The sequence below is a fragment of the Monodelphis domestica genome, chromosome 5, assembly GCF_027887165.1.
Source record: "Monodelphis domestica isolate mMonDom1 chromosome 5, mMonDom1.pri, whole genome shotgun sequence".
In the NCBI taxonomy this organism is placed as follows: domain Eukaryota; kingdom Metazoa; phylum Chordata; class Mammalia; order Didelphimorphia; family Didelphidae; genus Monodelphis; species Monodelphis domestica.
In genome coordinates this window covers 84,427,917-84,453,238 of record NC_077231.1, presented here as the reverse complement: position 1 = coordinate 84,453,238, position 25,322 = coordinate 84,427,917, and the positions used below count along the sequence as shown (strand labels likewise).

The window sequence follows — 25,322 nt, the reverse complement described above, 5'->3', positions numbered from 1 at the left end:
GGAATGGTTTTTCCCCCATTAGAAGTCTTCAGGCAAATTGCTTGAGGAAGAAGCATTCTATTTTAGGTATGGGGTTCACAAGATATCCATTGAAATAAATTCTGCAATTTTGCCTGATTTCACTGATTTTGGCAGTGATGGTATTTTTTCCACTGATGCAAGTAATAACCACATCATGTTTTCTCACCATGTTCAAATTTCGCCCATGTTTTCCCTATAAGTCTTCCATGGAGGATCTACTCAAATCAATAGGAGTTTTTCTCTGGTCCTCTTAATAACAGGAAATATAACTATATGGCTTGAAACCTGGTGCTCTTTCTACTACATGTTGAGAGAACACTGATACCATAGACTGCTGCAGTGTTGAGCATTCTGGGGATATAGAAAATGTTATGTAGTTTCCCAAAAGGAATCCACCCTGATATCTTTCTTTTATCACCATCCATCCATGGTTATTCTGCCAGATACACCTTTTGATGGATAAATGCAACAGACTGCCCATCCAGGTACAAATGATCATCTGGGCAATATACATTGACATTAAAGTGTTCTTAGAAGGTAGAAGTCAAGTCAGCAAGCTTTTCTTAAACATCTACTACATGGTAGGTACTATGCCTTTAAGGCAAAATAATCAGCCCCTGCTTTCAAGGGGGTTGCAGTCTAAAGGGGGAAGACATTGAATAATGATACAGAAAAAATGTAGAAAGATAAATCAATGATAGTCTCAGAAGGCAATTCGCATAAAGGGAACCAGGAAGGGCTTCTTGTAAAACAGGGGATTTTAGCTGGGACTTGAAGAAGCCAGTAAGGCCAGGAGCCAGAGATGAGAAAGGAAAGAATTCCAGGTATATGGGACAGTGGAAGAGGCCAAGTTAGAGAAGGCTTTAAAAGGAGCTCACACTTGATTCTGAAAGTAATAAGAAGCCATTAGAATTTTTTTGAATCAAGTTGGGGTTGACATGGCCAGACTTGTACTTTAGGAAGATCCCTATGACAGCGAGAAGAGGTTGAACTGGAATGGGGAGACACTTGAAGCAAGGAGACCAACCAGAAGACTTGGGAAATCCCTGCATGAAGTGATGAGGCTCTGAACTGGAGTGCTGGCAGTGTCAGAGGAAAGAAGGGAGCCTGCAAAAGAGATGTTGTAAAGGTAACCCTATGTCAATAACCCAGCCTCCCAAAAAGGTGACAATAATGAAGATAAAACCCTGGTGTGGACTTCAAGTGATTTGAATCATTCTTGGTGAAATTGGAATGGACAATGGAAAGTAGGGTTGCAAATATACTCTTAGATACTTATGAGTATTAGCAAAAGTGAATTCAAAATTCTGCACTGATGGATGTGGGTTTAAGGGGGTCCAGGATCCTCTAAAATCATGAGTCTATCAAAGTGTCATAGAACCACAGAATCTGAGGCAGAAGAGATCATCTGGTTCATCTCCACAACATTCCTCAAGAGGCCATTTAGTCATTTCTTGAAGACTTCCATTAATGAGAAAATCTCTATCACCCCAGGCAGCCCATTCTACTTTTACCAAGCTGATTATTAGAAAGTTTTTAGTGACACCAAACCCCAAATTGCTTTTTTTCCCTCCAATTTCTACACCATGTTTCATTCAACTCTACACTGAGCTCTGATTGCCCTTTCACCCTTCCCTACTCCTTCCTCACACAAGGGGCTTGGATATGGGGGAATTTTAGGTAATGTGAATACTTCATGAAAGATGTGGAATCAGAAATTTAGAACAGGAAGGATTTTTTAAGAGATCGTATGACCAGTAACATCATCATATGAAACAACTTGAAAGACCTTGAACTCAAAGCAGTGTAATGATAAGCCACCAGTTCAGAAGACTGAAGAGCAAAGATGAAGTTTGCCTCCTCCAGGGAGGAGATAGACTTATAAGGCAGAGAAAGACATGTGTTTTTAATTGTAGACAATGTAGGAATGTATATTTTTTGGACTGTGCATCTTTATGATGAGGCGTTTCTTTTTTCTTTTGTTCAATGGAAGAAGGATAGTGGAAGGGACAGATTATAAACGCATGTAAAGTAAATGAATTAATTTTAAAAGAAAAGGTATTTAAGATATCATATAGACAAATCATGTCATTTTATTGATGAAGAAATTGAGAACTAAGAAGGATAAATGAGTTACCAAGGAGTTATACAGCTAGCAAGCAAATAAGGCAGGATTTGAATGACAGGGTTCCTAACTTTAGATCTAATATCCTATTCAGTCTACTGTACTTCCCAATGGCAGTTTGTATCAGTAATACATGAGAATATGCCAAGTTGGTTCATCCTTCTAGATTCTAGAGCTGAAAGGAATCTTGGAAGTTATCTGATCCACTCTCATTTTATGGTTGCAGAGATTGATGAAGTGACTTACTTCAGGTCATAGAACTAATAAGCATCAGAGACAGAATTGGAATTCAGGCTCCCTAATTCCTAATGAATGGCATATTTATAGACAATGACTATTATTTCTTCTAGGATCACGGGACTCAAAGAGGGAAGAGATGTTTTGTTCAGTCATTTCAGTTTTGGCCACCTCTTTGTAACCTCATTTGAGTTTTCTTGACAAAGATTTTGGCATAGTTCATCATTGCCTTCTCCAGCTCATTTTATAGATGAGGAAACTGAGACAAACAGAGCTAAGTGATTTGCCCAGGGTCACACAGCTAGTATGGTCTGAGACCAAATTCGAACTCATGAAAATGAGTAGTCCTGACTTCAAGTCTGGCTCTCTATCCACTGTGCCATCTAGCTGCCAAAGGCTATTAATGGAGATATGCTTGCTATGGATGGGCAGAATAGACAAACTACTCTGTCCCAACAGGTTATACTTGGTTGTCCAGTCTAGCTTATTCTTCATAAGCTTGTAGGGTTTGATCTGGAAAGGACTTCAGAGAGGGAAAGTCCTCTTGCACACCCTGGAGAAAGCTGAGGTCCAGGAAGAAGTGGCTATTGTTGAAGAGGTAAATCAAAGATTTATTGCCCCCCCCTTTTTTATAGATGAGGAAACCGAAGCCCTGACCCTTGAAGTGTTTTATAATCAAGGTCATCAAAGTAGGAGGCTAGTCTGTTTTGCCTGGTACCAAGAATCTAATTCTTTTTACCTCAGCCTTTTTCAGGGCTGCTAATACATAACAACACATGAAAGAGAGAATCACCATTGGAGCCTAGGAAGGAAGTTCCAAGATGAAGTTAATATAGTGATAGGAGGATGAGTATAGTGGATATGGAGTAAGATGGCCCAGCTAGGTAGCACAGTGGATAGAGCACCAGACTTGGAGTCAGTAAGACTCATCTTTGTGAATTCAAATCTGGTCTTAGATATTTACTAGCTATGTGACCCTGAGGAAGTCACATAACTCTGACTCAGTTTCCTCATCTGTAAAATGAGTTGGAAGAGGAAAAGGCAAACTAATCTTGTATCCATAAAACCTCAAATGGGGTCTGAAAGTGTCAACAACTGAAATGATAAAACAACAGCGATTTATGGAGTAAGTTGACTTGGTTCAACTCTTTACTTTTCTATTAGTGTGACCATGTGCAAATTCTCTGTGGCCTAAGTTTCTTCATCTAGAAAATGGAGGTGGACCAGATGGCGTCTAAAGGCCTTCTAGTTCTAAATCTACAATTATAGGTCTTCCCCTAAAATATAAAAATAATTTTATAATCTCTCCCTTTTCCACATTTTCACATACAACATAAGCTCCCTGAAGGCAGGAGTTATTTTGTTTTTATCTTTGTAGCTTCAGCCCTTCAACCCTGGCATATGGTAAATGATTACTAAATGTTGGTTGAATTGAATAAAGATATGAACCTCTTGTGGGGAGGAAGAAGGGATAGCGAGATGGAGAGAGGGAAGATCCCCCTCATTCCAGAATCTTAATTTTGAGAATGTCTTAGAGTAAAGGAAAAGACACATTTTTGAAAGAAAAATTATTTGAAAGTGAATTTAGTAGCCTATCTTTCATTTATTTATTTGTTTATTCATTCATTCATTCATTCATTCGTTTGTTTATTTATTTGTTTATTTATTTTTAAAACCCTTAACTTCCTTCTTGGAGTCAATACCGTGTATCGGTTCTAAGGCAGAAGAGTGGTAAGGGCTAGGCAATGGGGGTCAAGTGACTTGCCCAGGGTCACACAGCTGGGAAGTGTCTGAGGCCAGATTTGAACCTAGGACCTCCTGTATCTGGGCCTGGCTCTCAATCCACTGAGCTACCCAATTACTTATCTTTTAAACGTTAGTAAGTGTTTTAAATTCTAGACATCAGGCTTGATGATATTTGTAGTTGTAGAGACTTACATTTAAAGTTATTATTCACATATCTCACCCACAGACCACCAGAAATGCACAGAATAGGACTCCCACAGCCAGTGGGGGCCCTCTCAAAAGTCATCAAATCATTTATTTCTCTTGTTGATTTGTTTTATTAAACCTTTCATCATCCCATTGGGAGTTTTCTTGGCAGAGATACTGGAGTGGTTTTGCCTTTTCCTTCTCCAGCTCATTTTACAAATGAGCAACTAAGGCAACAACATTAAGTAACTTGTCTAGGGTCACACAGTTAGTAGTGTCTGAGATCAGATTTGGACCCAGGGTTTCCTGACCCCAGGATCTCTGCTTTATACACTTCACTCTCTAGCTGCCACTAAAAGAGTGGACTTCTATCATTCAGGCATGTGTCTCTCTGTGACTGCATTTGGGCTTTTCTTGGCAAAGATAGTAGAATAGTTTGTCATTCATTTCTTTCTACAGTTTATATTAAAGAGGAAAAAATGGAGACAAACAGGGTTAAGACACTTGCCCAGGGTCACACAGCTAAGTGTCTGAGACCAGACTGGAACTTGGGAAGATAAATCTTCCTGACTCCAGTCCCTGTATTCTATCTGCTGCACCACCTAGCTGCCACCATGTTTGTTTCCATGGAAAACTACATCCTATATGTATGCATGAAACCCTTGCCATTCTTTTCTCTTAGAATTGATACTAAGGCAGAGGAAAGGGTTAAAAAAAATTCAAGTTCAGAGAAAGGCAATGATTTGCCCAAAGTTAACAGGTAGTCAGTGGAAGGTCCAGGATTCAATCGTTTGTTTATTCCATGTGATAGAAAAATGCTTCCTTTAGATCGTTTCTCAAAATGTGGAACCAAAGATTTTTGCTCCTTGGCTTCCATGTCTGCCTTGATGATGATGATGATGATGATGATGATGATGATGGTTTTCTTCTGTAAGCTATAAACAAGTTAAGTACAGTTTAAGGTGGGGGGTGGAGAAAGGGCATGTTTTCTACTTGACTGGATTTTATGTTAACCAAATCAATGTCAAATTGTAATAATTTTATTGAATTTTTCAACTCACCACTTACCTTTGCTGTCGTTTTGAACCAGAATAATGAAAACGAGACGGCGTTGCACTGCGCTGCTCAGTACGGACACTCGGAAGTCGTCGCCGTCCTCTTGGAGGAGCTCACGGATCCGACCATCCGCAATAGCAAGCTGGAGACGCCCCTGGATCTGGCGGCTCTTTACGGCCGGCTGCGGGTGGTGAAGATGATCATCAGCGCCCACCCCAACCTCATGAGCTGTAACACCCGCAAGCACACGCCCCTGCACCTGGCTGCCCGCAATGGCCATAAGGCTGTGGTCCAGGTGCTGCTCGAGGCAGGAATGGACGTGAGCTGTCAGGTGAGAGGGCTCCCTGCTTCTTTTTGGGACTTGGATGGCTCGGGTCGCCATTTAAACTTCCTATTAGCAACAACAGTCATGCTAATAATACTCTAAAAATAAGATTGATATTGGCAATACTGTCAGTATCGACACTGAAAGGAACTATAATAACTAGTAGTTATATAAGATTGTAAGACTTGCAAATCTCTTATTATGTGAGCCCATTGGATTCTTTTTTCCTTTTTTTTAAACCTTACCTCCTGGCTTAGAATCAATGCTGTGTATTGGTTCCAAGGTAGAAGAATGGTAAGGCTTAGACAATGGGAATTAAGTGAATTGCTCAGGGTCACATAGCTGGAAAGTGTCTAAGGTCAGATTTGAACCCAGGACCACTGGCTCTCTATCCATTAGGCTACTTAGCTGCCCAATTCTCTCTGTTGGCTTCTTTCTTTATATGTGGAAGGAGCCCTGGATTTGGAGTAAGAGGAATTGTTTGTATTCAATCCCTCTTACTATGTGATTCTGATCAAGTTAATTATCTGCTTTTCTTCTCCTCATCTGTTAAAAATGAGGAGATGGGACTACAAGTTTATCTTGAAGAATTTGTCGGACTTTAGATTCTATGGTGAGGATTTATTAGGAAAAAACAACTTGGATTTTAAGTCAGGATACTCATATCACTCAGGCACAGGCAGTATGGAGAGATACCCAAGCTGTCCCTGTCCTCCAGTCACTTATCTTTGAAACAGGACAGCAACATGCATGGAAATTGGTAAACATAAAGAAAAAAAGGGAGATAGAAGGTGATGCCCAAGAAGGCGCTAGCAGCCGGGGAGGCCAGGAAAGGTCTCCAGCAGAAGGTGGCATTTCAGCCCAATCTGGAAGGAAGCCAGCGAGTCCAGACACAGATGAGGAAGCATGGACAGCTTGTTCTGACTCATGAGCCAGTGTACACATTAAGTGACATGGTAAATCACTGGGAAAGTCATCTCCGAGTAATTCCCTGATCAGAATTTCTAATGAAGTGAGTGGTGGGAGGGCAAAGAGAGAACAGAGACCCTTCACATTGCCTTTGGCATTTTCACTGAAACTCAGTTTAGGATTTAATCTTGTGAGTCACAAGGGAGTTTCAAGCAGAGTTGTTAATATGTCTCTAAATTATCCTGCAGACTAATTAATCTTCCAGCAGCTCTGCCAGTCTTCTTCCCTGAATAATTTTTCATTTCCAGAAAAAAGATTTTTTTTTTGTTCCTTTACTCTTTGGTAATCAATTAATTTTCCTGCATTATCTAAATGAACTATCATGTGATTCCCAGGGAAGTTCACTGCTGAAATGTGAATGTCTGCCCTACTTTCAAGAATTTAATGCCTGGCAGTTTATTCAACTGACTAGAAAGAATAATATCAATTTCTTACTTTAAACCAGTATATTTTAGCATTTTTATGACTCATTAATTGGCTCTAAATCATTGATTGGGGGAAAAAATGAAAACAATTCTATGTGGTAAATTATGTGGCGCACAAGTTTAGACTTAACGAAATTCTATTTACAGGCAGAAATCTTTGAAATTTTGACAGTTTTGGAGCATATTTATTCTCCTCTGGAATTGTAAATGTTTTAAAATGTCCTGTTTATATTAGTAGTTTTATTAGCAGCTTTATTTGCTGCCTCAGTTGTCTAAGAGTACTTGAAAATTCCATTTATTTGGTCTAATAATCTACATCATTTAATTTCTGATTGGGTCGATTATATTTTGTATTTACTTCTTAAAAGTTTTCAGGACCTTTTAGTGAATATTAGTAGACTATTGCTACTAAATGTTTGTATATATATTCACATGCACACAGATTCACATGTATGTATGTATAAGATAAATGGGTATGTATATATGGGTACATTCTCCTATCTATGCCTACATATCTTTAAATACACATGTATAAGTGATATGTTTTTTTAGACACATACACCAGTGTGTGTAATTTTTTACTAAAGAAAGTGAAGCTAGAAGGGTGATGGTGAACTGAGACGTTGGAGAAGTCAAGGAAAGAGAGTAAATTCTGTAGGAATAAAAGGATGGGAAAGTGAAAGAAATCTAGTAGGATTCATCAGAGAGGAGAATCTTCCATGTTCATCAGCATTTGACACCCATTTATTTTATGTCTATTGTTCTTTGTTGCTAAATTCTTTCATTTCTACATTCACAACGCTGATCATATTTTCCCAGTCACCCCACCACTACTATAATTTAGTTCCTCATCATCTCTTGTCAAAACCATTGTATTGTAGTTTAGTCATTTTTCAAGTTGTGTCTAACTCTTTGTGATCTCATTTGGAGTTTTCTTGGCAAAGATACTGGAGTGGGTTGCCAATTCCTTCTCCAGATCATTGTACAGGTGTGGGAATTGAAGTAAACAGGGTTAAGTGATTTATCCAGTATCACACAGCTAGGAAGTGCCTGAGGCTGGATTTGATCTTCAGTCTTCAAGACTCCAAGCCCAGAGCTCTAGCCACTGCACAACATGGCAATAAAAATATACTACATAGTGAAGTTCAAATGCTAAGTCTTTCTTACTTGGTGTAGCCCATCAAAGCTTGGACTTCTTTAGAGAACCTTAGAGAACCCATATTTCATCTCCCTACTAAGATGAGATGTCCGAGGAAGAGTTTAGTGAATTGATGTCAACGAAGAAAAAAATGTTTATTAAGAAATGTGGGAAATGCTTTTGATAATGTCCTTCCATTCATGAGCCTTAGATTGATAATTTTCTTATAATTTGCCTATTGATTGCAATCTTGCCTTAGATTCCTGGCAAAATTCTGCCAGAATATATTATTATTAAATGGATGTTTAATGAATATCTGGAAAAGGAAGCAGTGATCAGAGAGAGCCAGCATTACTTCTAGAACACATCATGCTGACTAATCTCATTTGACACAATCATCAGACTAGTAAAGAAAGGAGAATGCTAAAAATAGAGTTTGTCTGGAATTCAGCAAAGCATTTGACAAAGTGTCCCAGCATTCTAGTGGAGAAGGCAAGGAGATATGAACTAAGCACCAGGATATTTAGATGGATCTGGAACTAGTTGAATGGCTAGACTCTGTGGATGGTATTCATTTAGAAGAAGGTCTTTTGTGTCCCCCCCACCCCCAGGGATCTGTGCTTGATCTTGCATGGATTAAAATTTTTGTCAGTGGCTTACATAAAAGCACAATTGAGTTATCAGATCTGCAGATGAAACTAAGTTGAGAGAGAAAACTAGCACACTTTAGATGATGGTATCCAAAAAAATCTTGGTTGGCAAGAACACAGAACTGATTCTATTAAAATGAAAGTTGTTAGAAATGAGTGCACCGTCTAACTACCAGACTTTACACATCCAGGATGGAAGGGCATATCTAGGCAACAGATCATTTGAAAAAGAACTGGAGATTTTATGGGACCTCAAACTCCATATGAATCTGTGTGATGCATAAACCATGGAAGCCATTATATAATCTTAGGCTTCCTTGAATGGCACAGCATCCAGGACTAGGGAGATGATAGTTCTTTGGTACACTGTCCCTGGTCAGAGGGAACACAGCTGGAGTATTGTGTTCAGTGCCACACTTGAAGATGGGCATAGACAAGCTAAGAACATTAAGAGGAGGGCAACCTACATGATGAAGGGCATCATTGTCATGCCAAATGAATATCAAGGGAGGGAGCAAGAAATTTGTAGATTGAAGAATAATCAGATAGAATTAGGCTGATTCTGTTTGACCTCAGACGACAGAACTAGGAACAACTGAATTGGTTTAGATTTAGTTTAGGCTTATAGGACCATGGAGGAAAGAAACTTAGAAGTCATTGAATCAACATGCCCTTTCTTCATTTTGCAGATGAGAAAACTGAGACCCATAGAGGTTAAGTGACTTATGTAATAAGGGATTATTTCAAGGATAAATGATAACTAAAGATCAGAGGCTTCTCCCTTCCTCCCTTCCTCTGTTTATCTGCCCTTTCCTCCCTTCTTCTTCCCTTCCTCCCTCCCCTTTTAATTGCTTCTTCTGTTGGTCTTTCTAAATCAACTCAGGGTGAGTTTTATGACATATGCTTTCTCTTCTCTAAGATTAAATAAGGGGTTTATTGGGGAAGAAGAGAATGATAGGGAAATGGAAGGAAAGAGGGTTTGGGATTCCCTAATACTAGAATAAAATTTAGGTTGAATGATGGTGGAATAGAGTTCAATTTGGGAAAATGGACTGATAGATCTGGAAGTTCAGTCACTATATCACAGCACAGAAATCAGAGAGAGCCGGACTTTGTCCTTCTTTCCTTCTGTCTCCAAAGCCCAAAGAAACTCCTCTCCTTTCTGTCTCCAAAGCCAAGAGACCTCTCAGGCTTCAGTTGGTCAGATCCTACCTCCAATAATTTCTCCTGGTCACATTCCAAACAGAATGTTCTCATTTGAATGACAGGCCAGCAGGCCCAGCTATTCCAGCTCTGCTGCAAACCATTCCCAATTTCTCACTTCCACACTTACCAGGGTCATGCAGAGGGTATTTGAGTAGAGCTTGAACCATTGTCTATCTGAGTCCAAGTCCAATGATCTGTCCACTGTCCCAAGTACCTTTTAAATATTTGATGTGAGAAATAAATGCCTAACAAAATAGTCCAAAAGTAAATTATACCTCAGGGATAAATGAATGAAAAAAAGTAAAAGGATGATTCCAAAAGGCAATTATTATGTACTTAACTGTTTGCTAAATACCAGGGATATGACTAGAGAAAGTGAGATAGTTCCTGCTCTTAAGAAGCTCAGATTTTAACACAAAACCACTAAAAAGAAAAGTCATAAAGGTCAACTTGGACATAGGGCAGATGGAAGGGGTGCAGTGGATGGTAAGGTCCAGGAGTCCTTAGGTTATATAAATAGGCCAGTTGATTATGTGTGTTTACAGTTTAGAGACAAGGCAGATGGTAAGTACTAGGAGAACCTAAGAGGCAGTATGACACACAATGAAGCCTGGCGTTCCTCTGAATAGAGTGCTGGGCTTGGTATCTGGAATACTTGTCTTCATGAGTTCAAATCCAGCCTCACTCACTAACTTGTGTGACCCTGAACAAATCATTTCACCCTGTTTGCCTCAATTTCCTCATCTGTAAAATGAGTTAGAGAAGGAAATGACATTTTATTCCAGTATCTTTGCCAAGAAAATCCCAAATGGGATCACAAGGAGTTGGACACGACTAAAAATCAACTGAATGAACCAAAATATATCAGTGTTTAGGAGCCCCCAAGATTCTGGGAAACACAAATTTCAGTTTCTGATCAAAGAAGGCTTGAGCAGCCCAGGAGAAGAAGAGATAAGAAAAGAGGAGGGCACTTCACCGTTCTGGGTCATATGGGTCTTATCATCAATTAGCCACCCTGGGTGGGTTTAGGAGGGCAGTAGGTTCTTGCTCCTTAGAGACCTTTTAGCACAGGCTAAAAGTTCTTCAGGCTGCTCTTGGTGACACTAGGAATCCATCTGCCCTCCCTACTGTCATAACATACCCTCCATGCCTTCTTGTCCTTTACTCTGTGCCCTTCTTTCCCTCCACATCTTCTATAGTGGAGTTTCCTTAAGAAAAATACCAAGTGATCCACAGCTCATTTAGAGGCTTCTTGGTGTAGTGGATGGGGCACTAGACTTGGAATCAGAAGGACCAGGGCCATATTAAACAGGGCCAGTCCCTATCTGTGTGACTTTGGGCCAGTTTCTTCACCACTCTAGGCTTCTGCTCCCTCATTTCTGAAAAAGAGGAGGTTTGATCTAGATGTTCTCTAAGCCATCTTTGAATCTAGGATCCTGTGAGATGTATCTGTAATATGATAAAATAAATCTACTTGAAGCCCAAACTCAACAGTCCTCGCTGTGGGACCTCAGGCAAATTATTTTAGCTATCAGAACCTTAGCTGTCTGATATGATGATGATAGCTAGAATTTATATAGTGCTTGACAAATTTTATCTCATTTGATCCTCACAGCAACCTTGGGAGTGCTATTATTATCTCCATTTCACAGATGAGGAAACTAAGGCAGTGATTAAATAAGAATCTGACGCTAGATTTAAACTCAGATCTTTCTGACTCTAGACCCCTCTCTCTAACCTCTGTGCCACCTAGTTTCTCACTTGTTTTTCTGAAGGCTAGTTCTCATAAGGTACTTAACATAGTCAGAGAAGATAGGAATTGGGGCAAGAAATGAGCTTATTTTTTATCTAGCTGCCTTGATCTGGGAAAGGAGGGGCTTAGAGGGGAGAGTGTTTAGAGTTCTTTTCAGTGCCCATATTGTGTGATGTTCTCTATCCAAGGCAGGGCAGGAAATGGGCCACCTTGAGCACTGAAATCCCTCATCCTCATGACTGGCATGCTTAGGACTTGGTCTCCTTGGAACAAAGCACCTCTTGGTCACTGTTCCCAGACTGCTTCCTGACACCCTTCTCTGGCCTCTCTCCAATTTCTCTTCCCCTTCATCTTTTTCCCCATTTTCCCTGTGACCTCTCATAGAGCTTTGCCCCATCTCTGATGTGATTGCAGCTGCCCTCCTTCTGATGAGCACTCCATCTGTCTTTTATATCTGGAGGGGAAAACCACTCTCCCCAAGGAACATGTTTCTATTTTTTTTTTCTGGCTATCACAGATGAAAAAGCTCAAAGGGGATGACAATTGGACTGTCTAACATCACAAATATTTTTGTTGTTTAGTTCTGGCTGACTCTTTATGACCCCATTTGGAGAATTCTTAGCAAAGACTCTAGAATGGTTTGCCATTTTCTTCTCCATTTTACAGATGAGGAAACTGAGGCAAACAGTTAAATGACTTGCCTAGGACCACACAGCTAGTAAGTATCTGAAGCCAAATTTGAGCTCAGGTCTTCCTGACTCCAGGTCTGGTACTCTATTCACTGTGCCACCTTTGCAGCTGCCAGCTATTTTAAAAAATGGCTTTTTAAACATGCCAAAGGGCAAATGTTGGACAAGGTCACTTTGGAAATTCCTTCTAATTCTGAGATTCTGTGATTCTTGCAGAAGCCTCATGTTTGGGAGAGAGAGGTCAGGGCCTTGGATTTCATGAACATAGGTGTTCTCCCAGTGTGAAAAGTCCCTTTTTTAAAAATTGATCAGCCACTGTGTGTATTACACTTTTACAGAGTTGCCTGGAATATGGAAAAGTTTATTATTTTATGTAAAGTGACCCAGCTAGTATGGAGAGGGGGCAGAGAAGAGAAGTAGGAGAGCAGAACTGCAAGCCAGGCCATTCAGATGCCAAAACTCACTCTTAATTCATGATGCTGCATTGCTTTTTAATGGTTCCTCATGATATTGTCATGTACACCATATTAATTATTATAATATTGATGGTATCAATTTATTGCACACATATACAGACATAGCTTGCATATTTGCCTATGCATTAGGTAAAATACATAGAGATATATAGACCAGAGTAAACAATTTGTGGGATACATGTTCTATAGCATTTATCAATAGTATTAGTAGTTGAATATTGTGGCATTTTATACTTAGAACTATTAATATTGATGATATAGGTTATATAATATGTATTCCACTTACATCTATAAAAACATGTATTTCCTATGTAAGTATATATGAGAAATAAGTTTGTATATTTATTTTAAAATATGAATATATACTCTCATATCTGTAGATATACACAATATATTTATGTACATGTAATCTATCATTCTTGTCTATTTCTATATACAGATATATGTCACAGGGTGATACAGAAATACACACGTGTTTGTGTGTGTATAGATCTGCACACACATACATCTATGTGACCATATGTATGTATGCTTATAGAGATGGGATATCTCACAAGTTTGATTGAAGTTTCAAGCTTTTATAATCACACAGAGTATCTGGCCTAGAAAGTTCCCCTGAGTTGCTCTCTCTTTCAATGCTCATCAACACCGCATTGGTGTCTGTCTGATAATCTTAGTTACCCAAGACCCTGACAAGTTGTGACTCAGCCAGGATCCTACAGACAGTGTCTGAGGTGAGATCTGGACCGAGGTCATCATGGCTCAAGGCCAGCCCTCTATCCACTTGGGCACATTGACTCCCCCCCCCATCCCCAATAATTAGTTCTACAACAGTAACAACTAAAATTTTTAGCATTTTAAGATTTGCAAAACATTGAATTAAACATTATTTCATTTCACTCTTCCAACCCAAGGTAAGTGCTATTACTATGCTTCTTACCTAAGGTAAATGCTATTATTAACCTCTTTTTTAAGAATAAATAAACTAGACTCACCAAAATTAAATTACTTACCCAGGATCCCACAGCTAGTTAAGTGTCAGAAGTGGGGGGATTTGAACATGGGTCTTCCGGAAGCAAATTCCAATTTGATTCCATATCTACTTTGCCTCACTGTCTCTCTATTCTCCTCCCCTCCCCTGATATTTTAAATCTGAACCTGGGAAAGAGCTGTGAGGATGAGAGAGACAATTATCAGAGCATCTCTGATTTTCCTGGAGCCACCTGGAAAGACCTTCATTAACCTTGGAATTTCTCATCCCTATTTTCTCAAGAAAAGTGACTCACCTTCAGTTCCGCAGGATCAGGAGCAAGGTTAATTGGAATCGAGTTTTCTTCCCAGTTCTCCTTTCCTGCACCAATCCCTCACATCCCTAAAGAGGACCAATTACAGCAGAGCAAGAGTTTCAGCAAGTCTCAGGGTGGTTCTGCCTTTTGCTTAGAGAGGCCTCTGCTGGTGATTGGGTTGGTTGTGTCAGAACAAAAGGAGAGGTTTGTGCTGTGAAGAAACAGTTGTATAATGATTTTTTTCCCTAAGAGTGAGTGTGTTTGTGTATGAGAAGGAGAGAGAAAGAGAGAGAGAGAGAGAGAGAGAGAGAGAGAGAGAGAGAGAGAGAGAGAGAGAGAGAGAGAGAGAGAGAGAGAGAGAGAGAGAGAGAGAAGAGAGAGAGAGAGAGAGAGAGAGAGAGAGAGAGAGAGAGAGAGAGAGAGAGAGAGAGAGAGAGAGAGAGAGAGAGAGAGAATATTAGAATGAATGTATCACTGAGAGGGAAGAGACAAATTAGGAGAAAGAACCTTAGGTAAATACCACATAAATATCCATCTAAATTGATATTAATCCTCCTGTTGGTGATTTTTGTTTTGTTTTAGCTAGTTTAAATGAGGATAAAATTACTACTTTGACAGAAGTTCTATGCATAGTGAAATGAGTCAGGGAAAACAAAATGATATAGAAAATTGGAGAAAGTACTAAAAAGGAGTAGAAGGTAGAAAGGAATTAGAGTGGCTCTCGAACTAAGGCTTTCCTATGAAAGCTTAAGTATATTATTATTATTACTAAGATAAAATACTTTTTAAAGGGGTCTTTCTTTTAAGTACACAGTAGCAAAAGAACTTACATTTTTGAGCCCAACAAAGACTAGAGTTTTAAAAAAATATTAGAGGGAGTTGGCTAATATAGAGACTAATAAAGACTGTGTAAAACTTAAATAGCCATATACATACAATTCCTCTTGTTCTCCATCCTGCCCATGACCCAAGGATTAATGGATTATAGATGTGAGAATGAAGAATCATTGGGTTAAGAGCTGGGAGAGAACTTTGAGGTCATCTAGTCTTTCTGCCTCATTTTGCAGATCATGAAACTGAAGTAAAAGTAGGCTAAATGACTTGTCTAAGATCAAAAGGTACATTATAGACCTTTTAAGTCAATCTTTTGCTTTTAAAGATGCAGAAACTAAGACCTCCTCAAAGTTAAGTGACTTGCCTTAGGTCACATAGTTAGGAATCAATAGAGCTGTGACCTAACTAGTATAATAGGACCCAGAGCTGCTAAGGACCTATGAATTTTTCTAGTCCAAATCTCTTATTTTACATTTGAGGAAACTGAGACCTAGGAAATTTCAGTGGCTTCTCTAAGGTATGACATCCTCTCCAGATCTTTTATGGACACTGGCTATCCTCCTGATGATTTCCACTTTTTTGTCACTTCCTCTAAAAATATGATGCCTGGAAACTGAACTGCCCCCCTAGTCAGAGTTGTCTGAACAGTAAAAAGCATGTTGAGACAAAGACCATTTTTTTTTTGTTTTGGACAGGAATATGATAATGTGATTGATTTTAAAAGCCAAATAAATAATTAGAATGGTTTTTAAAACAGTGTTCCAGTTTTAAACCCTTAAATAAATGTGGTATTATTTTGTGAGACTTGCTACAAAATATTTTTATATACACATTTCTTTTTTGACTTTAGGACTCTTTCAAGGACTTATCCATTTTGTGATGGATATTGTCTTTTTTTTCACAAAGGAAAACAACAGCTTTGAGTGTATGTGTGTGTTTCTGTGTAACTTTAGTTTCACAATCAAAATATATTTCCTCATGTTATCTTCCTTTTCATATTTTTCTTGAACTTATACAGTCATATTTAAAATTAATATATATCTTCCAGTTATTATTTTTCATAAAGTTTATTAATAGAAAAGGTAGGTAAGCATAGATTGAAATCTCTTCCTTACTCTAAGTTCTCAGACCACGTGTCTGTATTCTATTGGCATCTTTTCTCTCTCCCTCACTTCTCTATTCCATCCATCTATCCATGCCAAAAGACCTAGGTATGCTCCACCCACTTTCTTTTATTCACATTCAAGGATGTTTCCACGGCAACTCTGGTATGTGAGGAATGTTGATCAAATGGTCCCCAACCCAGGAGGGGGAGGGGATAAAATCCCTTTGACATGATACCTTTCTAATCTGTCATATTTAAAGTCAATTTGTAATTCATTTAACTGAATGATGCTACTTTGGAATACAGTAAAGGAAGTAAACAGAAGCTTAAAATTTTAACATGGATAATAGTGTGGGTTTTATTTTTCATGCTGTTTAAAAGATGATCTTCCTGGATTAAGGAGGGTTTTGAATTCAAGATCACTCACTATGTGTTTGAAATCTAAGGTGGCGGTCAGAGGATCTGGATTTGAATGTTGATTCAAATATTTACTCTGCCTATATGGCTTGGGACAAGTCAACATATTTGGATCTTAGTTTCTTCATCTGTAAAAATAAGTTTGGATTAGATGACCTCTAAGGTTCTTTCTAGCTTCATAGCTGCTTTTCTAATTTGTTTTATTAATATTTTAACTTATTAGACCTAAATAATAAATAATAATATTTCTAATTTATTTCTAAATTCTTCTTTAATCTCTAAATTTAGAGTAAGGCAATATTACATAGTAGAGTTCTGGACTTGAGATCAGGAAGACATAGACTCAAACTTTGCCTAGCTGTGGGACTGTGGGCAAGAGCCTTAGGCAGCTCAATTTTCATAGATGCTTTCTGTGTGGATGGCACTGATATGTGAAAACTGCATCTGGATTCCTGAGATCCTTAGTATCTGTATGACCCTGATGAAATTCTTTTTCAGCTTTAGTTTCCGCATTTGTTTTTGTTGCTGTTCAGTTGTTTTAGTTGTCAGCATGGAATCTGGAAATCCCTAACTTGTAGCCTAGTAAGATCTGATGAACCCCAAGTTTTAGGACTAGCTTGTAAGTTGGAGACCCCAAAGCTTGTTCTTGTTTCCTGTTCCCCTAAGAATTCACCCTGAAGGGAATCTCAGACTAGCAGTTTCAGAATGAATAGTGGATCCTAAGGTAAAGACAATCCACTTGAGGTGTAGGCTAAGTTCAAGCCAAGTGACCCTTTAGCACAGCAGGCAGCGCATCAGTCTTATAAGCTGAAGGTCCCAAGTTCAATCCTCAGAAGGAAGGTGTGATATACTGGGAGAGGCTTCTGGAGACAAGAATCACTCAGCTTGGGTTTAGCCTCCACCTCAAGCGGATTGCCTTTACCTTAGGGTCCATTATTCAGTCTGAAACTGCTAGTCTGAGATTCCTTTCAGGGTAGATTCTTACAGGAGCAGGGAACAAGGACAAGCTTTGGGGTCTCCAACTTTTACAAGCTAGTCCTAAAATTTGGGGTTCATCAGATCTTACTAGGCTACAAGTTTGGGGTTTCTAGATTCCATGTTGACAAAGTCACGTCTGACTGTGAGATTCCATTTGGGGTTTTCTTGGCATAGATACTAGAGTGGATTATTTACTTCTACATCTCATTTTATAGATAAGGAAACTGAGACAAATAGATTAGGTGACTTGTCCAGGATAATGCATCTAGTAAGTGTCTGAGGCCAGATTTGAACTCAGGAAGATGAGTCTTCCTGACTTCAACCAAGCCTGGCACTCTATGTACTATGGCACCACTTAGCTGCTCCTTCCTCATTTATAATTCTGATACCTCAAAAAAGTGGATGATGTCTCATAGGGCTATTTTCAGGATCAAGTGAGGTGCGTAAAGTGAGTAAAGCAAACCTTAAAGCATTATTATTGTTATTGTTGTTATGGATGTCACTCAGTAGGCTTTAGAGAGGTGCATGGTGACTGTATAGATTTTTAGCACATGAGGAAACTGTGGCCTAGAGAAATGAAATGATTTTTGAAATGAGGTTTTTGAGGGGGACAAATGAGATAATATATGTGAAAAGCTTTATAAACCTTAAAGCTCTATACGAGTGTTTGTCATTATTTATAAAGATCCAAATGGAAACTCCTTTAGAATTTACAGCTCAATGAAATACAATTGCACAATAAACATCAATAACAAATTCCCCTTGAGGGCAGGACTAATTTCTTTTTTTTTTTAATTGTAGCTCCCTGACCCCCATGATATACTTAATAAAACCTTGTTTAATTGACTTGCAATTTTTTTACTTCACTGATTTTCCAAGGTCTTAAAGTTATTATCTTCATATTTTGGTTTTCTTTTATTTTGCAGACGGAAAAAGGGAGTGCACTCCATGAAGCAGCCTTATTTGGGAAGGTGGATGTTGTCCGACTTCTTTTAGAAACAGGTAACCTCTCGTGACCATCGTTGGAGTACTTCCCATCAGGCAACTTGTCCATTTCAGATGATTAAGAAGGAAAGTAACATGTGCTTTCTGAAAAAAAAATCACTCCCATATCTTGTTTATATGTAGAATTATAGGGTTGACCTATTGTGCAAAGTTCATCCCCCATTTTTGAATAAAAATGCCATAGAAGCATGACTCATGTTAATGATGGTTCACTAAAACATGACATGACAACCGGATATTTAGAAGTCAAATTATGTGGTTATTACCCTAGCGCAGTGGAATAGTTCTTGGACTTCTGTGGTCTGTCCTGTTGTTAAGTGAAGAATCCCAAGAAAAACCTCTGCAACCATCTTCTAATTTTTCAATGTTGTAAAATTAATTGTTTGCTATTCTTTTGCTTCCCTCTCTCCCTTCCTCCCAACAAAAGTAAAACATTCTATGTTGTTGGGAAGAAAAACTAAGTTTTCTAAGACCCTAAGGACCTTAGGTCTGTTCTAAGCTCCATTAGTCTGTCATCAGCTGGGAAAGGTGGAGTTCCATGAGCCCCTGAATCACATTGGGTAGAAGATGGTGGGGTTTAGAACTGTAAAGGTGGCTCAGAACTTTACAGAAGAGACTGAAGGCAAGGAGGTGATCGTTTCATAGGGTCATAGATTTAGGATTGGAAGAGATTTCAGAGATCACCTATTCCAACTCCCTCATTTCATAGATGTGGAAACTGAAGCCCACACCTCCAAAGGGCTGACTTCAGATCAGCCAGGTAGTAAGTAGCAGAGCTGGAATTCAAACCTGAATTGTGTGAGTGCAAATCTAATATATTTCCCAGTTATTGTAGGGTAGACCTCATTTGGGCTGGTTGCCTGGGAGTTGAGGATTTTTACTGGAATATAATGAGATACAACAGTTAATGCAAAGAGGTTCACTTGACCAACAGGGATATTGTACTTTGTTGGGATATACAGTGCCTCCCTTGTCTACATTTTGAAACATGGCTGGTCATCAGGGTAGAGTAAGGTGAACTTCCCCAGGGTTGAAAGATGTGCTGACTCTGAAGAGCCCCAACTCTGTGTGCGCCAAGCCATGATGTCCTTAGGTGAGCAGGAGTCCAATTTGATATGGCCGCTAGGAAGCTTCAAATGGGATTTAACCATAGCCTCTCTAGTCCATCTATATCTTGGAGATAGGTTTTCTGCCTGTTAGAGAAAGAACTAGTGCAAGTTATTTGGGACAGGCTTACACATTATTTTGTCTTATTTATTTTATGTTTAAAAATTGAATACATTTTTACTTAATTGAATATTCATAAATATAATTGGAAAAATGATGGCATCTCAGTCAATGAAGTGTGACAGTGCAGGTGGAAAGATGGAGTGATTCCTATCATATAAACATTCTGGGATACCAGCTAAACTGCTGGACAAGAAATCCATTGTGGACTTGTAAAGTCAATGGCATTTGTGACTCAGTGAACAGGAAAAAACAGACCCTCTCTCAAATAATCTAAAACATTGTACTCCTGTGCACACTATTGCCCTGCTTTTTGAAAGGTCATTCTGAGCAGGCTGAAAGCGTGTTACACATTATCTCATTAATATGCGGTGTCATCCTCCCTGATAGGGCATATATGATCCTCTTATTTCTAAAATTATCTTTTTATTTCTACTTCTCTTTTTCTCTTTCCCTTTTTCTCTCCTCTTTCTCTTCCTCCTCATCCCCCCCCCCCGCCTCTTTCTCCCTCTCATTAAAAACTCTTACTTTCTATCTTAGAATCAGTGCTGTGTAATGATTCCAAGGCAGAAGAGAAGTAAGGGTTAGGCAATGGGGATTAAGCCACTTGCTCAGGGTCCCATAACTAGGAAGTGCCTGAGGATAGTTTTTTTTTTTTAAACCCTTAGCTTCCATCTTAGAATCAGTAGTTTGTATTGGTTCCAAGACAAAAAAATGGTAAGAATTAGGCAGTGAGTGTTAAGTGACTTGCCCAGGGTCACACAGCTAGGAAGTGTCTGAGGTTATATTTGAACCCAAGACCTCCTGTCCATGAGCCTGACTTTCAATCCACTGAGCCACCCAGCTGCCCCCCTGAGGCTAGATTTGAACCCAGGACTTCCCATCTCTAGATCTGGCTCTCAATCCACTGAGCTACTTAACTGCCCTTATGTATTTCTCATATGTCATCTATCTATTTGTCTATCATCCATCCACTTTTCAGACACACAGCTTTATAAATATTACTTATTATACACATAAGGTACTCCATAAGTCATAAGGTAATTTTTATTAAAGCTATTAAGTTATTTTTAAAATTATTAAAACAATTTTATTGAGGTATTAAGGCTTAATTTTACACAAAGACTTTTGGGATAGTATAATCATATGATTCTAGTATTATTTTAACATCTGCATTATTAGAACATTCCTTTAGTTTTACATATGTCTCACGTAATCCATGGTTTTATGTATTATATATTAGATATACATATATTACATATTTAAGCATCATGTATATGCATATATTAGGTAGGGATCAGTAGTTATTATTTTCAGATTGGCAACAAAAGAACCCAGGAGAAACAGACTTAGAAAAGAAAAGAAACATTTGTAAAGCTCTTTTCTATCAATCTGTTTAGGTGAGTGTGTATATGGAGAGCAAAAGACGTTTCCCTTCCTTTCTGTGCTAATGAAGGTACATTGTTTGACTCCTCTGAGGTCAAAAAAGAGGGCCTGAGCCCTGTGATGTATGAAAGCTGATTGGATTGTGATAGAAGAGTCTGGTTTGAACTATGGAAATCACAGCGATTGGGTTTTCTTGAGCTTGGGAGCTGCTCTCTATCCAATTACTTTATTAAGTGAGTAGCTAGAGTGGGTGGTCCCCAGTGACTGGGAGGGAGCCTTTTAGAGTAATTAGAGCAGTCCTCAAAAGGGATGGAGAAAGCTGTGTGATTGGTCCCCGTGTTCGTGCACTGATTAAAGTGAAATGAAACTTGCTCACTGAGGTCAAGTATTTTTTTGAAGTTCATTAAAGTTCTAGTTAGTCTTTGGGAGTTGCCCAGAGTGCTTAAAGGTAAGTGCCTTGCTGAGGTTGAAACAGCTCATATATGTCAAAGGGTAGATTGGAACCTGGCCTCCCAGCTCTGTGCCCACCATATCATATGGCTTCCCATTGATCCCTTTTTACGGTTGCTCTAAACATTTTTTTTTACTGGCAATGGTGAGAGTGTGATTGAATTGGTGTTATCCCCGGTCTTCTTGACTCCAAAGCTGACCTTCTTGGTACTAAACCACGTATGAATTGGGATGCTGGAGTATTTGGCCCAGATCTGTGACTTCCATGGTGTGAAGAAACTCCTAGCAGAGACACTTTATCTACCAGCCTATAGGATCACTTTCTTGAAACTGAGAAACTTAAAAAGTGACCTGGGCTGTTAAGGTGTTAAGAGACTTGTCTACCATCCCAAGATGTGCATGAGAGGGAGGACTCGAACCTCAGGTGCCTGCCTCCCAGTGCTGCATGTCTCCAGCTCGGCACCATCTTTGCTCTCAGTTGTGTTATTGGCTCATCACAAAAAAGGGAGAGAGCAATTTGACATGTTAGTGAATGATGAGTACACATTTCTTTGACCAAGGCTTTTTGAAGTCTTCTAACTGAAGGGCAGCTTTGGAGTCAAGAAGTCCTGGATTCACAGCCTTTCTCTATCACTTAGTAGCTATTGGACACATGCAAGTCAAGCCCAAAGGTAACTAGGAGGCACCACAGTGCAAAGAGCATTAATCCTAGAATGAGGAAGACTCCCTTCATGAGTTCAAATCTAGCCTAAAATTTCTTAATAGTAGTGTGACTCTGGACAAGTCATTTGACCTGTTCGCCTCAGTTCTCTCATCTGTAAAACAGCAAACCGCTCCATTATCTTTGCCAAGAAAATCTCAAATGGGGTCATGACTGAAACAATTGAACAAGTCAAGCCCATGAATATTATTTAACTACTTACTCTATGTTGGGCATGCATGCAAACCTGTTGGTGTCCTTATGTACCTAAGACCATTACAGACCAGGCACTGGTTGGCCCTGGTGTAGGAATTTCTACATTGGGAATTTCTCATATGGATAAAATCATAGACTGGAATCAGAGAAGAAATATAGATCCCAAATTAGAAGGGACATTGTAGTCTGACCCCTTCTTTTTACGGATGAGAGATTGTGACCTTCCCAAGGTTATATGGAGAGTGACAGAGGTTGGACGCAGTATTTCCTCGAGAATCTAAGTTCCAGGGGCTCAGAGTTCCAGTTGGCTCAGAGAGGTGAGAGCCAGCCCTGGAGATGAGAGGTCTTGGATTTAAGTATGGCTTCAGACACTTCCTAACTGTGCCACCCTGACGAATCACGTAAGCCCCATTCCCTAGTCTTTACCACTCTTCTGCCTTGGAGTTGATGCTTAATTTTGATTTTAAGACAGAAGGGAAGGACTAAAAAAAAAAGTGGAAGTCTCTCTGTACCAACTCACACTTAGGTAATGTTTCATTATAAACAGCCCTTGGGTGGAAAATAGTGTCATTGTCCCCACTTTACAGAAAGCAAAGCTGATTTAGGTAAAATGGCTAGTCCTAGTTAGTGTAGCTTTATATGTAGGGAGATATCAGAATGGGATGTAACCCCAGGATTCTTGACTTTCTTTCCTGTCTCCCTGATACCGGGGACCTGTTCTAGCATTTCTTATCTAGAATCAATGATTTAGAATGAGAAGGGTTCTTAGAGGCCCTCTGATCCAACCTCCTCCTACAGATAGAGAAACTGAGGTCTGGAGAGGTTGGGGGGGGTGGCTCTCCAAGTCAACAGTCAGCAAATATTCATTAAGAACCTAATGGGCTCTGTCAATGGCTATACTTGGTACTGGGCATAGATACAAGGGCAGAAGTGAAAGAGTCTTTTTTGTTAAAGAACTGAAGCTCTTATAGGTAACTAGGGGACAGGGCTCGGGTTTGAATCTGAGTCCTCTCACTCCAAAGATAGCATTCTTTCTCCTATACAATACTGCCTTTCCATTTATCATGCTATATGATTAAAAATGGGAATAATGTGTTTTAGGAACCTACATTTGAAGGCATTAATATTTTCTACACCTTTTAATAAACTAATACCAATCTAGGTTATAGTAGAAGGTTCTAAAAATCCTGTTAAGAAAAATATTCATTAAAATTCTGTAGGAGTCAATATAGGTTCCAATTGGGAGTAAATGTAGTATAATGGATAAGCACCTAGGTTTACATCCTGACTTCTTACTATGTGACTCTGACCAAAAAAATCACTTAAATCTGAACCTCAGTTTCCTCCTTTGTAAAATGAGGAAATTGGACTGGATGGCCTCCAAGGTCCTGTCTTGCTCTAAATCTGTGATCCTATGAATAGACACACACCCTCTTTCTTGTATTAATATTTTATGTTGAAGTTTGTGTGTCCCAGATTTTCTAAAACTAGGATCTGCTCAGGGTATATTTCTGATTAGAGACATTTTGAGTCCACTGATGCTTACTCTGCTCATGTTCTCTTTCAGGGATTGATGCCAACATAAAGGACAGCTTGGGCAGAACCGTCTTAGATGTGCTGAAAGAGCACCCATCGCAGAAATCTCTCCAAATTGCTGCACTCTTACAAGGTAAAGCATGTTGGGTGGTGGCTGAGTCATTCGAGCAGAGCTAACAACTGGTAATTCTGGGACGTAGAACAAGTATCTGGGAAAACTCTTTGAGCTCTCAAATGAATAGTACTCTGAAATGTGCTTTTCCAGAGACTCATTCAGTCGAGCTTTATTGGTGGAAAGACCTCGGACTCCAGGAGACAGGGTTCCGCGAGGGCAGAGATGTTAGGAGCCCACGAAAGGCAGTGCTGGGGAGGTAGACACCGGGAAAGGGAGCAGGACTGAGCCAGTGTAAATTCAGTTGTTTGTTGCAGCTGGAGGAACTTGAGTGGCCAGGTTCTGATCGGTTTGGATACTTTGACATTAGAGAAAACACAGCATTGCAAAGGCACGAACCTAATGGAAACAATTTCTATTAATTGAATGTTATTTTAAATCTGAGTGATTCTCTCTTTAGGGTAGGGGTTCTTAACCCAGGGTCTCTGAATTGGTTATATATAAATATTTGTTACATATGTGAAATATGTGTATATAATATATACATAATCTGTATGTAGATACATATTCATACATATTTATTATGATTGTCATCCTTTGTAATCCCTTGCATTTTGTTTTGATCATTTAAAATTGGGAATCTGAGGGGGGAGGCCACAGGCTTCACCAAACTGCGAAACTGCTTTATAACAGGGGGAAAAAACTGGGGGTCTTATGGCTTGGATTTGGAGGGAAGAATGTCCAAAGTGGCAGAAGCTCCTAATAATCTGGCATATGTTTCTCTCTCAAGACCTTTTGAAGTAACAGTTTTAGGAATCTTGAATAAAGAAACATTTTATAATATGATCAAATACAGTTTCACAAGGTAGGACTGGGTAAATGTTATTATTATAATTATAATATTTATTTAATTTTTTCAGAACAGCCACTTAACTTTCAGGCATGCCTTCTGGGAGAATCATTCTCCTAAAAGCACTCAGTGTCTCTTTGCTCCCTGCTCATTTCTTTTCCCTTAAGCTATTCACTTGGTCACCTGGAGTAATAGAGATACTTTTTTCAGGGGAAAAG

The 25,322-nt window shown here is 39.2% G+C and overlaps 1 protein-coding gene across 4 annotated transcripts in view; it reads left to right on the top strand.

The window, feature by feature from the left end:
* The window catches only part of ANKS1B (ankyrin repeat and sterile alpha motif domain containing 1B), a 1,427,494-nt gene that overhangs the window by 164,721 nt on the left and 1,237,451 nt on the right, over positions 1-25,322 (top strand). For all 4 annotated transcript variants that reach the window (XM_056798687.1, XM_056798685.1, XM_056798684.1 and 1 more), the window contains 3 exons: positions 5,406-5,702; positions 18,549-18,624; positions 24,174-24,275. In XM_056798687.1, coding sequence (XP_056654665.1) covers positions 5,406-5,702; positions 18,549-18,624; positions 24,174-24,275 — 475 coding nt within the window. The remainder of the gene's footprint in view (positions 1-5,405; positions 5,703-18,548; positions 18,625-24,173; positions 24,276-25,322) is intronic.